This window comes from Misgurnus anguillicaudatus, chromosome 17 (assembly GCF_027580225.2).
Source record: "Misgurnus anguillicaudatus chromosome 17, ASM2758022v2, whole genome shotgun sequence".
Taxonomy (NCBI): Eukaryota; Metazoa; Chordata; class Actinopteri; order Cypriniformes; family Cobitidae; genus Misgurnus; species Misgurnus anguillicaudatus.
The window spans coordinates 3,154,322-3,170,019 of NC_073353.2; the positions used below are offsets into that span (position 1 = coordinate 3,154,322).

Genomic DNA, 15,698 nt, shown 5'->3' on the forward strand with positions numbered 1-15,698 from the left:
TTTAAAACAAACACTTGAATTTACATCAGCGTGATAAAAACTACAGTAAATGACAGAAACCAGCTTCGGAAAAAAGATATTTGAAGTGTAATTAAATTGTTTAGTTGGTCTCAATTCCCATTGAATAACGTGGGGGAGGCGGGGTTTATGACCTATACTGGGACCAGTCACTCAGGGGCGATGAAGACGTTTTGGCTTCATTTTTCAGGGCTTGTGCGGCACACTTGGATAAGACCCTTATGCCTCGTATGGGATCATTCATAGCCCTTTGAAACTGCTTTGAAACTACGATTTTAAACGGCATTAAAACTGTAAACTGTTGTGGTCCAATAAAGTCTATTAAACTGAGAAAATTCTGGAATGTTTAACTCAAAAAACATAATTTCTTTTTGACTGAACAAAGAAAGGCAAACATCTTGGATGACATGGGAGGTGATTAAATTATCAGATTTTTTTTGAAAAAAAAAAAGAAAGTTCTTTCTTTAAAGAAGAAGCCAATAAATACCAAACACCATACGCTTGGGTTTTGGTTTAGCATGAGTAGAAACATATCACAGTTACTGTATTCATTCCTATGAGGAGAAAAGAGAGATGTATCCAATAAATAAATCCAATACATTACCTTCTGGTCCTTGTCAGCTATACCCATCTATAAATTCAGATTTTTGTCCAACCCTGGTTACCCTACATCTTGTTTTTTTTGTTTTTTTGTACGTGTATGTGTGTGCATAGGTGAGCCTCCTGGGCCTAGAAGAGCAAGTTGAAAACGACCCGTGTAAGTTTGTGTTGTCGTGTCGCGGTTCAGCCGAACGCTTTACCCTGCAGGCGGCAAACACGGACATTAAACAGGTCTGGGTTCAGCATATCACTGATCTACTGGACCTACAAAACAACTTCCTGTCTGGTGAGAAAATATAACTTTATGAGCTCTTCTCTGGAGCTCGCTCATCTCCATCAATAATGTGTTTGTGAATATCGATCCGTAGCTCTTCAGTCTCCAATTGAATATCAGAAGGAGCGGGGCGGCTCTCAGTCGTTGAACCGTAAGTCCTCCAGCGGTGGCCGTACAGCTCAGCCCAACATCAGGCCCAGCTCTACGGTCTTACTCGGAGCAGAGAAACCCTCTCTGTCTCCACGGAGCTCCACTTCGCTAAAGCTAACTACCTCCAACGGCGGTTCAAGCCATGAATTGGACAGATACCACTCCTCCAGGGTGAGAACAACAGATGATCTTGTAACATAGCAGACATGTTTAAAAAGTTCGGTTTTTATAGTCCTGTGTTTTAAAGGTGCCGTAGAATGGCATAGATGAATAATAAGAGTTCAGTTAGTGTGCTTTCCGATCTAGATCTTTAGTGTGCAACTCCTGACTAATTCAATATTTGTGTTGTTGGTTTTGCAGAAGTTTGATGGCGTCGGCTGTAACGGTACGTCGTCCTCATTGCTGGTGACTCAGGACTATAATGCACTGAAAGAGAACGAGATCTGTGTCACGCAGGGTGAGACGGTGCAGATACTGGCCACAAATCAGCAAAACATGTACCTGGTGTACCGACCCGCCAACAGCCAATCTCCGGCGGCGGAGGGTTGGGTGCCGGGACACGTCCTGGGCCCTCTTACTAAACCCCTCATAGACACTACTGCAGACTCAAACATCAAGTAAGTGTCAATCAACACTAACTGGAGCTCTGATTGGATTGTTTAAAGACCGCACACCCATTTTTTCAACCCCCCACCCCATTTTGTTGGAACTAACCCGGGTGTTTCGGAGCCTTTTGCACGGGACAGTCTGATTTCTTTTTGAGCTTTTTTTGACTAGGGAAAGTTTAAAAAGCTCAAAGAAAGTTGAGGTTTTGACTGATGATTTGCGGTGAATCTTACATCAGTGTGGAAACTGACACGTCTGGACACTTATTTCAGTTCCTAACACTTTGTTTTTATGGTTTTCTTTGATTTTGTTGATTATCTTTTCTTCTGTTGTTTTGTGAAGAGACAAAAAAGTAAAGAAAGGTCTTGTGAATCATTTGGCCTGTTTGTTCTGAAGAAGAACACGTACTGTCGTCTATGGTATTTTTTATAGGTTGTGTATGTTTTAAATGTATTTTTGTACAGTTTTTTGTTATGATTTTTTTCTTCTGAAGCATTACATGTCGGCCGTTTACTGTAAATACTGTTGGCTTGTTTACTGTTTCTAGCACATTCCTGTAAAAAGCATTTTGCACTATTTAAGTGAACCCTTATTAATAAAAATCAGGTTTGTGCAATAGAACCACAGTTGCAATGTTGTAGTGTAACTAATCATTTTAAATGTATTATATTGAATATGTAAAATAAAATTTTGACATGCGCATGACTTAGTCATACAGATTCTGTTTCATTTATGCATTTTTTATTATTATTAATATCAAGTAAAACTATTTGCCACTTGTATTTACATGAATTACGTAGACCTGATGTGCCTTATTTTGATTAATTTTCTTTTTATTTTAAGTTAATTTTCCTTTATTTCTGTATTGTAGTGTGTAGAATTTTGTGTTTGTAACTAACCTCAAAAGTCCTTGACAGTAACGGTTTGCGTGATGCAGTGTTTGCTGTAAGTTAAATATATTTTAACAGAAGCTGAATAGTTACTGCTCTCACACAAACCAGGTATCCACTGTGGTGTAAGGCTGTAGATTATACACTATATAATCTATAATAATATTATATACATTAAATAATACAACAGAAAATCGTATACATTCCCAATAACTTTTATCTGATTCTCTCAGATTAAAAGGCTACTGTATTTTTGATACCGAAATACAAAAAGCTATGTATGATATGTCTGAATATCATTGTTTTAGATCACAAAATATCACTCCAGTTTAGGACCTTACACTGTAAAAATTAAGTTTAATTTACAATTCATTTCAACTTTCTTGACTAGTGAGGAGTTGCTATAAATTATAAAAATAAGTTGAAATAACTGAAGGGTGCAGTGTGTAATTTTTGAAAGGATTTCTTGACAGAAATGCAAAATAATATACAAAACTATATTATCAGGGGTGTATAAAGACCTTTTTATAATGAACTGTTATGTGTTTATTGTCTTAGAATGAGACGTTTTTATCTTCATACACCGAGGGTCCCCTTACATGAAAGTCGCCATTTTGTGCCGCCATGTTTCTACAGAAGCCCTTTATGGACAAACTTTTTTACTAAGTTATCTCAGTTGATGACCTGTTTTTCCGGTGGTGGCTACCATAGTTTCTCTATGTGTTTCAAAAGCAAGGGGTGAGCAGTGGACTGAGCCGTTGGTTGCAATTTGCAACCTCACCACTAGATGTCGCAAAAATTTACACACTGCACCTTTAATGAAATAAATAAGCTAATTTAACTTTGTTTTTTATAATTTACAGCAACTCCTCACTAGTCAAGAAAGTTGAAATGAATTGTAAACTTTTAAGTTTAATCAACTTTTTATATAGTTTTTCACATAAAATATGTAAAAAGTTGATTAAACTTAAAAAATGTCTTAGTGTAGCGAATTTTAACCAGCTATTAAGAGTTTATATTCCTGTTTCTTTTTGTGGACCCCTTTTTCCCTGCTGAAATAACCCAAAGCCTCGAGAACTTGATTTTCCTTTCTTTGCAGTTAAAATTTCATTTGTTGGTTTGACGGGTTGATGTTTTGACATAACAGGAAATCTCTGTCGTGGAACACGCTTCGCGCTCGTAAGCGTGCCGAGAAGGAGAGCGCACCCCTTAAAAGTGATGTTAAGATTGAGAATGGACGTAAGCCAAAGGAAATTCTCAGCAGCAAGGTGACTGTGAAAGTGAGTAAGAAGATGAGGGTGGGCGAGTGAGTGTTTAAGTACTTCAAACACTGTCACTCACTTCACTTGGGTTTGTCCAATGACAGCATCGTACTAACAGTCACACAACTTTTTCTATTAAGTTATGTTTCTTGTGTGAAAAGGTGCACTTTTTGTTCAACATGTTTAATTCAAATCACAGCAGAATTTACTATTATAGAGGAATGCAGTTGCAACTTACAACTTATCTCTGGTGTGTTTTTTTATTATTTCAATTTTTAATGGGTTTTTTGGATAAACTTTAAAGTTAACATGAAACCGCATCAGAATCAGAGCATTATTATCAAGAGTGCTTGCACACATCCACATACAACATTAATGATCGAATAGATAATAATATACGAGACAATAAAAGTGGTCAAATTAAACTGAAACTCAACTTGTATTTCATGTTGACTTTAAGGAAATAAACAATGCTCAATGTTGAGTTGCTGTGAATCTTATTTGTAAGCGATTTAGTATTCCTGTAATACTGACCTGGAATAATCCTGTACTGTGATGTGTCTAATGTTTCTCTTTGACCCTGAAACACAGGAGTCTCGCAGCTCAGACGAGTCCGAGTGTGAGGATGAACTCGACCCTAAAACTAGCATGGAGGTAGAGACGCTGCACGTAATGCATGCTGCCCTGTAGTTTTATAAAACACTAACATAGTAAAATATCTTTAAACCCTTAAACAATTTTGGGTTTCGTGCATTTTGTGTTAACCTAAAATCTTATTTAAGATGTTAAACCAAAACCCTAATTATAAAAACGGAGGACGATGCTAAAATGGAAGTGCTAAAATCCTAACTTACTTCTGGGTTTTGCCTACAAAAATCACACTATGAAACTAAAAACGTGTGAGGAAACTATGTGTCCATACTTTAAAATCCTGCATATTCTAGCTTTGAAAACAGTACAGTACTGAGAGTTGTATGGTTTAAACAGCAGTATACTACAATGTTGTGAAATGACCTCGTTACATTTAATAAACACTGAGTGGGACATGTCCCCTCAATAACTAAGAAACTGATATTTGTAATATACTGTACATCAGTGTTCCCCAAATCTTACCCTGGAGGGCCGGAGCACTGCAGAGTTTAGCTCCAACCCTAATCAAACACACCTGAGCAAGCTAAAAAAGCTCTTCATGATCACTAGACAATCACAGGTGGGTAAGTTTGATTAGGGTTGGACCTTTAAACTCTGTAGTGCTCCGGCCCTCCATGGTAAGATTTGGGGAACACTGCTGTACATATAGCCCAAGATGTTTCGGTCCCCCATGTTATGTTAATGTAAGATGTGGTAATGGCCTTGTGTTACGTTACATACTGATTGATGAAAGACAGTATTAATCTACACTGTAAAAAAGTGAAAAGTTCAACTAACACACCTTTTTTACATTTATTCAAATTTCAAGCTGATTTTTTTTGGTGGTAATTTTTAAGTTGATCTAAATGGATATTTTATACTTTTTAATTCATTAGATTCTAAAGGAAGTTTTGGATGTTTTGTGTTCATTTTGCAGGCCGTTCAGATATTATATGCATACAGAAAACATGTGCATGCTTATACTGTAAACAGTAATGATAGTGAACATAGCCTTTGTCTCCAGCTCACATGAACATCTCATATATCTGTACTGCCCTCTGGTGGCTTGAGGTCACAAACACAACGTTTACCTTCTTTTCGCAATGTGTTGAAATGTCTGTTCATGTCTAAAGATCCACCTGTAATGCTTTTCTGTTTTTTGTTACAGTTGTTGAACCCTAATTTCATCCAGGAGGGTGAGTTTTATTTGAATATCAGATGTTGTCATTTTTTAGTTTGTCAAAATCAGAATTTTGTCATCAGTACATAAAAAGAGTGAGGTGTTAGGGCATACTGGTCTGTGTTAAGTCAATATGAAAAAGATGTGTGGTCTTCTTTTAAGTAAGGGATAATGTTTAGGCAGCAGGTTGTTATCGCAGAAATAAGCCCCGATGTGTGATCAGGACCCAGCACGAAGCAGAGGTTCTTGTGTCACACTGTAGGGGTATATTAAATCATATCTAATTTTTTAATGAAGTGGCTCCGGAGTTCCTGACCCCTCTCGCCGATGTGACGTGCGCTCTGGGAGAGACTGTGGTTCTGTGCTGTAAAGTTTGTGCTCGACCCAAACCCACAATAACACTGAAAGGTCCTGATCAAAGCCTGCTGGTCAACAATAACAGATTTGCCATCAATATCAGGTACAGTAAAGATTTACCACATTATGAATTTCCAGTGTAGAAAGTGATAAGAAAGGCAGTAGTCCTGCAGATAAAGTCCAATCCTGTAGTCTTTTATTCACAATGTCTGTTGCTGTTAGTTATTCCAGAGTAGTATTATACATTGTTTGATTTGTGCTCAGGAATGAGGAACAAATACATGTTTTACTTTCAAAAACACCTTTTATTTACCTGAATTTGACCTCATAAGTGTCTTTTTTTTACTTTTCAAGTTTTTTCATGGTTGCCTTTTAATTTTATTAAATCTAGGTGAGACGTGTTTTAGCATTTAATCACCAAATTTAAAGAAAGTATTTATGTAAAATGAATCTATTATGTTTTACTTTCAAATATATAAACACTGCATTGGCCACTCTGCTTTCTAGATTTTAGCACTGGCCATTGACAAATCCATGCTTACCAAGCCAGTTCTCTCTCTCTTTCTATTCTTTCTCACTGTGTAGGGAAACAGGGGATATAGTGTTGAAGATCTGTAATCTAATGCCGCAGGATACAGGCATCTACACCTGTGTGGCAGTTAATAAGCATGGCACTGCCTCCTCATCAGCATCTATTAAAGTACAAGGTCAAAGAAAATGACGAGATAAAGATGGAAAATATTCAGCTGATCTTTCTATATGTTTACTGACACATGTACTGTGGTGCAGGTATCCCAGCAGCCCCTGCTCGGCCCGTGGCTCAGGAATCCAGCAGCACATCTGTCATTGTTCACTGGCTTCCTCCAGCCAGCTCAGGAAACTCAGCCATCACCAGCTACACCGTGGAATACAGACAGGAAGGTAAACAATTACACTGCTGTTAAATCCCAGAATTCTCCACTAAGATATTCAGATATTCACTAAGAAAATTACTACATGAGAAATCTATTGTAATGAGAGCTATTTTAAAATAAAAGATTTAACATTTACAACACAAACACCCTTTCTTGTCCAGCGAGACCATTCATAAAGTCACCATGAAACAGAAGTAATTGTCTTGACTTATGGTGATGACTTATATCCGGGTGAAACCGCTTCCGAAATGATAAACGGTGGGGCTGGAATTCATCTATCGAGAATTGATTGGATTGTTTGAAGTTGGGTCATGTTGCTATTTGCTGCGATCTTTTTCTGGACTCCGCCCACCTGCCGCCATATGATTGGAAGTAAAGAGAGATCGTTTTCAGGATGGGAGGAGAAGGTTACAGATGTGTAAAAAATGCCTCAATATTCCAAAACAAAAAACAGTTTTTCATTTCAAGTTCAATGCGACTTTAAAATGAAACTGCAAAAACCAGCCAATATAGAAATCATGGTTATGACATCACAAACATGAGCACCTCAACAGGACTGCTTACATTTTTCCCTATTCAGAGTTCGGTGTACTGTAGTTACTCATAAAGCCAATCCCAACAAAGAATATTTTTATATAGGAGTACAAATATTGCATAGCAACAGTCCTTTTAATTTGTAAGAGTTAGAGAAAGGGTGTTTTTACCAAATCCACAGCTAAATAATTTGTAACAACTATTATCTCTGTGTGTGTATGTGAGCAGACTCTCTGATATGGCAGCAGTCGGTGGTCTCTACCTCAGACATGTGTGTGAAGATTGAGAATCTGATTCCTGGTGGACACTACCAGTTCAGGATCAGTGCCAGTAACCCCTGGGGCATCAGTACACCCAGTGAGCCCTCAAACATGGTGACATTACCCAGCACCGGTGAATACATCAGTTACATTCAATGAAATGTGATTTTTTTCACGCTTATTCCTCTCAAAAAAAATAATGCTGGTTTTCCTATTTCAAGCCTCAACGTATGACGGCACTGGCATCCAGTGGAAAGACAACTTTGAATCAGCTTTTACAGAACTATGTGAAATTGGACGGTAAACAGTTTTGACCTTAAACGCAGCACAGTTCTATTACAATACTGTTTTTATAAACCAATTTCTGTGCTAAAATCTATTTGTGGTTAAGATGTTTTGTAGCAATGCAAAATCATGAAATATGTTTTGAAATTAAATTGAATGGATTTTTTTCTGTGGTCTGTTGTAGGGGTCGTTTCTCTGTAGTAAAGAAGTGTTCGAGTAAAGCCAGTAAAAGGGAAGTGGCTGTAAAGTTTGTCAATAAGAAGATGCAGAAGAAAGACCAGGTGGCACATGAGGCCGACATCTTGCGTCATGTCCAACATCCACAGCTGGTGGCGCTAGTTGATACCTATGAGTCCCCAACAGCCTACGTACTGATCCTTGAACTGTGAGTAAATCCATATAGACAACTAATCTGAGGTATGTTACCCAAAAGCACCGTTAGTGGTCGTTATTACCATTGAGCTCTATTGGTAACCACAGAACTTTGAGAAACGCACACCTGTACAGTTTATCATTTAAACCAAAGTGAGCACATTTGAGTACTACATTAAAATATGGCAACTTGTAATCTTACTGGCTCTTGCTTGTAATTTATAGGTCAATTAGTCACAAGACACACGAGAACCAATGAGAATCAAAATTACTGATGGATTGATGTCAGTTGTCATCATTCAACTTCATGTCTTAATTACCAAAAATAACAAATGTTAAAGGTTGCTTATTGTTTTGAGAGTTCTCTTGTGTTACTGCATTAAAGCATTGATTATACTTTTCCTACATTCGAAACATCATTTTATGGACTTTTTAAATATTTAATTAAATGATGTGATTGTATTTCAGTGTTGAGGACGGCCGTCTGCTGGATTATCTGGTGGCTCATGATGAGCTGATGGAGGAGAAGGTGGCATTCTTCATTAAAGACACTCTGGAAGCTCTACAGCACCTTCACACCTGCAGAGTCGCTCACCTGGATCTCAAGGTGAAACAGTCTAATAAACCAAATCCACTGGTGGTGGTTGTCATTTGATCAAACCAGAAACTTTCTGATTTGGGATGGGTTTGTTTGACTGTCCAAGTAGCAACCACCCAGAACACCCTAGCGATGGCTTGAGGAACTGCACAGAAAAAAAAAACTCTCCTAAAAGTCCTTATGAACACAAAAATTAGGTTATTTGGCTTTTATTTTGAAAAGTTAGCCTTAAGGATATCTACAGTATAAACTGGTATTCTCCAAAACATTGACAAAAATTTGCATAGTCACCAAAATGGATCTTCAACTTCAGTAGGTCATTAAAATTATCCCATAATTTACCTAAATGCCATCCTTGGTGACCATAAACTGTATAAAACAATGGATGTAGTGTCTGTGACATCACTCTTTTTCTGAAGAGCATCCCTTTTGGAGCCAGCCTCTAGTCAATGAATTGTAAGTCACTTCCGTGTTGGATCAAGAGAGTGACTGAAAGGTCGCTGCTTGTATATGACTTCCTTTCTTCATTTATTTTCTATAATTGTATAATCATTTTAAAAATCTAGTTTACTTAAAAAATTATGCTGTCCTTACTGCCTCTAGTACCACTAAAGCATAAAGTGTTTCAAAAGTTGGAGTAATACTACTTAAACTGTGCAAATTTGAACTCTTTCCTCTTCTATAGCCTGAAAACCTGTTGGTGGACCTCCACGTGCCGGTGCCATGTGTGAAGCTCACAGATCTGGGTGATGCTATACAGGTCTCAAGTCACCGCTATGTGCATCTCCTCCTGGGGAACCCTGAGTTTGCTGCCCCAGAACTCATCCAGGGCACCCCGGTCTCCCTGTCCACAGACGTGTGGAGCGTAGGGGTGCTGGCCTACGTCATGCTCAGCGGTGTGTCCCCGTTTCTAGACGAAAGTCTGGAGGAGACCTGCGTCAACATCTGCAGGCTGGACTTCTGCTTTCCAGAGGACTATTTCTGTGGGGTCAGCCAGGCCGCCAAAGACTTCATCGTGTCCGCGCTTAACCAGGACCCAAGGAAAAGGCCGAGCTCGGCCACGTGCCTGCAGCACCCCTGGGTCAGCGCTCATAGTGGGGATTACTCCAAAACGCCACTGGACACCGTCAGACTCGCTGCGTTTATAGACAGACGCAAACAGCTTCATGACGTCAGACCTGTGACAAACGTTAAAGGGCTTGTGAGCAGCACAATGGGTCACACCTTATGAGCATGGGCGGCTGAAAGAGACCATTACAGTATATTACATGGAGAAAATGTACTTTATTTCATATCGGTTGTGCACTTATGTGGTGTTATCTACGGGGTGGAAGGTTATCGCTCTGACCTGACACTTTTGGAGGAAATCACATGGATTCATTTAAGGAATGTGAGACTCTTAGTGAATCATAGATTGTAATACTACATTGGAATTTTGGGAATTGCATAGCTAGAAATAGTAACATCATTGTAATTAAAGCTTAGGATGATGTGTTTACAGATTTTGACAGTTTTATACAGACCTGTAGTTTTGTGATGTACCAGGTTTAGTTCACGGGTATTATAGGAATGGTTTATCAAAAAAGTATGTTTTGCCATCGTTTAAGCACTTGTGTTGTTCTGAACCTATATGACAGGAGATATTTTGAAAAAAGGGAACGGACAAAGCTTCAAATATCCATGCATGACAAAAAGAATATTAACTTTATTAAATAAAATAATGACATCATTTTCCTTTTATGGCAACCTAATCCTTCAATATATTGGGGTCAATAAAAGCAGAAATGTTCAGGTAGAATCTGTGTTTTAAGAGACATTTAGTGATCATTACAAATCCATCATCTTTACATGTAGCAAATCTATTTTTCACAATATGACATAATTCATGTACAAATATACCTGCATGAAGAACAAAAGAAATAAACATCCGAATGATATATATTATATTTAGTTTTCATAGTCTGTCGTCATGACTAGAGTTTTCAATGTCTTAAAATATACCAAGAATGTTTTGACCTTGTTTGTTTTTCTTGATTTGTCTGCAAATATATGTTTAAGTTATTAATGGTCAGCACTTATTTAAAAAAAATCCCACATATTGTCCAGGAAGAAACCCCAAAGCCTTAAACTCCTTTTCTTATTTATCATTTTAACAGATTGAATATATGGTGGAAATGACCAGGCGCTCCATGAGACGTTTACATTTGACTATTTGACAATTGTTCTCAATGTTGTACAGTATGTCAAACTGAACGTTACACCATTCATCTGTCATCTTTGACACACATGGCACAATTTTATCACATTCATAAACTCTTGCAGATTATGTAAACAAATCAGTATATATACGCATTAAGCCACATTCACATTAAAAGCGACTTGTGTCGCTCATCTCTTTCATTGAGGTCGTTAGGAGGCGTTTCTAAATCTGGTTGTAATAAACAAATGAGTAACGTCAACTCCAGTAACTGACGAAAGAGGGATGACGTAAACGCCACTGCTTCGCTCTCATTGGTAGTCACTTTGGAAAGTCACTCATCATTTGCATATTTAAACTTTTCTTAACTTTGGACACGCCCCATCCGCTCACCAACGGTAACTGTCGCTCGTGTCACTGGAAGTCCGCAAGCTTCCATTGAAATCAACGAGATTGCGTCGCTCTGCTACTGCTAGTCGCTGCTAATGTGAATGAGGCTTTAGGCCGGCCAAACACGTGAAGATTTTAACCCCTTGGCGTAACCCCATTATAGTATTTTACCGCAGCCAATTTTTTTGTCCAAAAAAACCTCCGGTGAGTGGTGTCATTGCAATTATTTTGCTGCTTCCTCCCCGATCCTAAATCGTAAATATCAAAAAATTTTATATTTATGACTATTGATTGGGCTGCAATAGCCATTTAGAGCGTGCGATCAACTGGATGTTGCATGCTGTTATAGTTAAAACAAGACACCCACAAACATGACATGAAAGATGAGTATTGAAAAAGAATATTGACTTGTACAACTATGGTAACCATACTGCTTTTATAATGCGTTATGCAAGAACTACCGCAACATTTAAAAAAAAATTAAGTCACGCTTAATCTCGCGTTTCTGTGAGATCTGGCGTCACATTGAAATCGTTACTACAGTCACGTGTGTGTGGTCTCGCGGTCATCCAGTGTGTGCGTTTGGACGATTATATCGTTAAAAAATCATTTGACACTGTCTTTATGTCTGTGGTCTCCCATGGATTTAAAATCGTTTAAGATGTAAAAACCGACCAGTGTGTCCCAGGCCTTAACTGCTGTAAAATACTACTGCGAAAGGTTGAGTACCCTAAATCTATTTGAAATGGTTAAAAACGTCACATGCTAGAGCTGATTTTATAGTATTTCTCTCTTGATTTGTCAGGGTTAGTGAATGGTCACACGGCGGTGTAGAATATAGCAATTACAGTACATGACATGCCTGTGAATACTGCAGGGACAATCGACACATCCATAATGTCACCGTAACTTTGACATAGTTTGGATTTTTCTTGTATTTACCCTCATCAGTACCTGCTGTATGATATTTCTATTCTTTATTAATAACCTTTGTAATATCATCATATGGGTTTAGCTCGGTTTAATATCACCACATCTGAAACAAACAACATCAGAATGTCACAGCCAATGGTTTAGGGCAGCTACTGGTTTAACTAAGCTGAAATTTAACAGAGCCTCACATAAACTGTCATGTTTCCTTTATAAAGCAAAGAGGCCAAGATGAAACCTCTATCTATTCTCATAAGATCTCATTAAAAATATAGCCAGATCTACTCTCTTCATCTCTACTCCTGTATATCCCCGCAATAGGATTGTATAGAAGCCTGTGTGTACAATTTGCTTAAAAACAAGAAATGTTGTTTTCTTGATATGGGCTGTTTGTTTAATAAACTGTGCTTTGTTTTTAGAAAACAAACCTTGTAGTTTGTGGTTGTATTGATCTATTTCTTTCTTTAAAATACTATAGATATAATGCAACAGTCGATCGACACTCCACATAAAATCTAACATCAATTATGTGCTGCATAGTTTTATATATTATAAAATAGTATTTAACAAAATGAAACAAACACTTTACAGTAAAGTAGATATTACATCAGCCCCCATTAGTCATAACCGTAACAAAAAAAAAAAACAATTCTCTGTAATGTTGACAAAAATTATAATTTATTTCAATTGTAAATTTTTAATATGTACTGGATTTGCTAAATTTGGGTTCATTAAATTAATTCACTAGATTTGTGTTGAATGAAAATAGTTTCAGGACTAAGGATTAAGCATAAGCACATCATTGTTTTGTTATGGAGTTTGTGTATTTCTTTATTTAAAATTATTGTAAAGCATTATGCCTTTTGAAGCAGATTGGGGATTTCATTTGTTTTTTGCATTCAATGAATAAAAAAATAAGACAAGAAAAAAATCCTGTCACTTTTATGACCCACATGCCATATAACCTGACATTGTACCATTTACAAAAGCTCAGGGTGTTGCTTATCTTAGTCAAAAGCAAAAGTAATTAAATAATTACCAAATAATATTAATTAATAATTGTACAAAAATAAAAACTGTTTTGAGTTTTTATTTGTTTGATTTTGAACACAGGTAAAACTGTTTGAGAACAGTGTTTGATTTTGAACACATGTAAAACTGTTTTGGGGTGAAAGTTTCATTTTGCAAGAGGAGTCAGAGGTTTTGCAAATAGTGCTTGAAGATGAGGTTTTGTGTTTAATGTTTTCAGACAACGGAGCAAGGTTTCCGAAATTGTGTTCTAGCAATTGAGAAAAACTGTAAAAGTTTTTTTTTGGGGAAATGAAAAACTAAACAAAACAGGTAAATGTTATCAAATTTTGACTATGTTAGAAAGTCATTCTTTTATGCGATTTGTTTCAACAGCTGATTCCTTCAGGCAAGAAGCGAATGAATGGTTTAATTCTGAACCCCATTAGACTACTGTTTTACAATGCTTATATATGGCATAAATAGACCCTTTTACTGTTTGTACACAATAAAGAGGTAGCAACGTATGCGTACGCATTTTGGCAAAAGAAGTATGGTGAGAATCAGCAGCGTGTCAAGCTACGTGAGCGGATTAAGCAATACAGAGAAAGTTATTTTAAAAAGTTGACTTTAGTAAATGGTATCTGGCTACCAGATCCGTCTACAGTATTTTCCGGACAATAAGTCGCTCCGGAGTATTAGTCACCTCAGTCAAAGGTTTGACATTATTAAAATTGAAATACACAGGTATTCAAACTGCCCTGACCACTGCGCACAGCACTACCCACTAGATCAGTGGCTCCTCTGATAAGTGAATTTGTAAGAAACGTAAAGGCAACTGCTCAGATGCACGGCCTAAAAGGTTAATAGCCATTGTGTGATCCGATCGGCGTATAATCAAATATTAAAGAATACATCAGAAAAAATAGTATAAAACAATACTTAAAGAGACATACTAACGCAAACACCAAATCTAAACCGAAGCGCTAATGGTTTGAAAATAGGAAAAAGCAGTTGAGTAACCAATCCGTGAGAATGCCACGGGAAAGAATGTCTGTGGCAGGGCCACGGAAATATGCGGAGATCTGTGAGAATGCCACGGAAAAATTAGCAAAAAATTCCGTTACTATCCCACGGAACTTTGTGAGATCATGTTGCAAATTCCCAGTAAACAATTACGGTCTTTCAACGTTGAAATATGGTTGAAAATAAGTCGGTCCGCCTTGGACTGGTTTACGACGTGATTTCAACTAAGTAGTTTTGGCTGGACTGTTTGACTACATGTTTTCAACTGACCATGTTTTCAACTCATAATCTAAGACAGCTAGATATTCTGTTATACATGCTAAAACAACAGAGAAAACAAATTACCAAACCATGTTTATTATTATTGTAGATCATTCTTGTTAATAATTGCGCTTGCGTACTCTATGGACACTGAGAGACACCGTACTAGTGGAAGTGCGCATGAGTCCTGTTGGTGCTGTTTTATATTCCCCTGCCGGGTTGAAGTGTTTAGTTTCGGTTTGTTGCCTGTGGCTGTGTAAGCTGTAAATTGAATATACACTACAGATGTTTATGTAATAAATACGGCTGGTTTGGATTGATCATGGACTCTTCACTCATTTCTACAATTATCTTAAGTAAATGTAAAGAGTTTTACATATTACGTCAAAGTTATAAAAAATATGAAACTGCGATTGAGGTGCAATGAGGATTCATGCTATAATTACCCCATCCCACCAGGTGGCGGTAATGCACCATTAAAGGTAATTGCCAACCGCCATAAAACCGAAAGAAGAAGAAGCGAAGAGGCGTGTGAATGTGGCGCGAATCTTCCACCCATCATCACAGAGAGAAGCCCAACCAACCGCCAGATTACAGAAAGCTCTGGGGCCTCATGTATAAAACTGTGCGTAGGATTCTTACTAAAAGTCTACGTACGCACAAAAGCCAAAAATGGCATACACCAAAAATTATGAAGATTTATAAAGCAAAGCAATGTTCCCTTTATAAATAACAGATCACCTGCAAGTGTGCGTACATGAATCACCCTAATATCCCACCTTGCAAGCCCATTCTCCTGTCAAGTTTGTTTTTTTATAAATCACAACCTTTGCGTGGGAACTGGCGTACGCACGTTTCCAGTCCTGTTTTGTGCGTACGCATGCTTTATACATGAGGCCCCTGGACTGCTCATAGCAGGGATTTTCAAAGCTGTCCTGGAGGACCACTAGTACTGC

At 37.6% G+C, this 15,698-nt stretch overlaps 1 protein-coding gene across 8 annotated transcripts in view; it reads left to right on the top strand.

Annotated features, from left to right (window-relative positions):
- Window positions 1-13,343, top strand: part of kalrna (kalirin RhoGEF kinase a) — a 203,563-nt gene extending 190,220 nt beyond the window's left edge. For 4 of the 8 annotated variants that reach the window (XM_055216261.2, XM_055216263.2, XM_055216262.2 and 1 more), the window contains 14 exons: window positions 733-904; window positions 987-1,213; window positions 1,403-1,659; window positions 3,686-3,818; window positions 4,392-4,454; window positions 5,599-5,626; window positions 5,908-6,070; window positions 6,553-6,674; window positions 6,757-6,888; window positions 7,644-7,808; window positions 7,897-7,975; window positions 8,145-8,345; window positions 8,801-8,939; window positions 9,616-13,337. In XM_055216261.2, coding sequence (XP_055072236.2) covers window positions 733-904; window positions 987-1,213; window positions 1,403-1,659; window positions 3,686-3,818; window positions 4,392-4,454; window positions 5,599-5,626; window positions 5,908-6,070; window positions 6,553-6,674; window positions 6,757-6,888; window positions 7,644-7,808; window positions 7,897-7,975; window positions 8,145-8,345; window positions 8,801-8,939; window positions 9,616-10,161 — 2,427 coding nt within the window. In that variant the 3' untranslated portion in view covers window positions 10,162-13,337. Of the gene's footprint in view, window positions 1-732; window positions 905-986; window positions 1,214-1,402; window positions 1,660-3,685; window positions 3,819-4,391; window positions 4,455-5,598; window positions 5,627-5,907; window positions 6,071-6,552; window positions 6,675-6,756; window positions 6,889-7,643; window positions 7,809-7,896; window positions 7,976-8,144; window positions 8,346-8,800; window positions 8,940-9,615 lie in introns of all 8 variants that reach the window. The other 4 variants (XM_055216257.2, XM_055216260.2, XM_055216258.2 and 1 more) reach the window with 2 other exon arrangements.
- The last annotated feature ends 2,355 nt before the right edge of the window (window positions 13,344-15,698 follow it).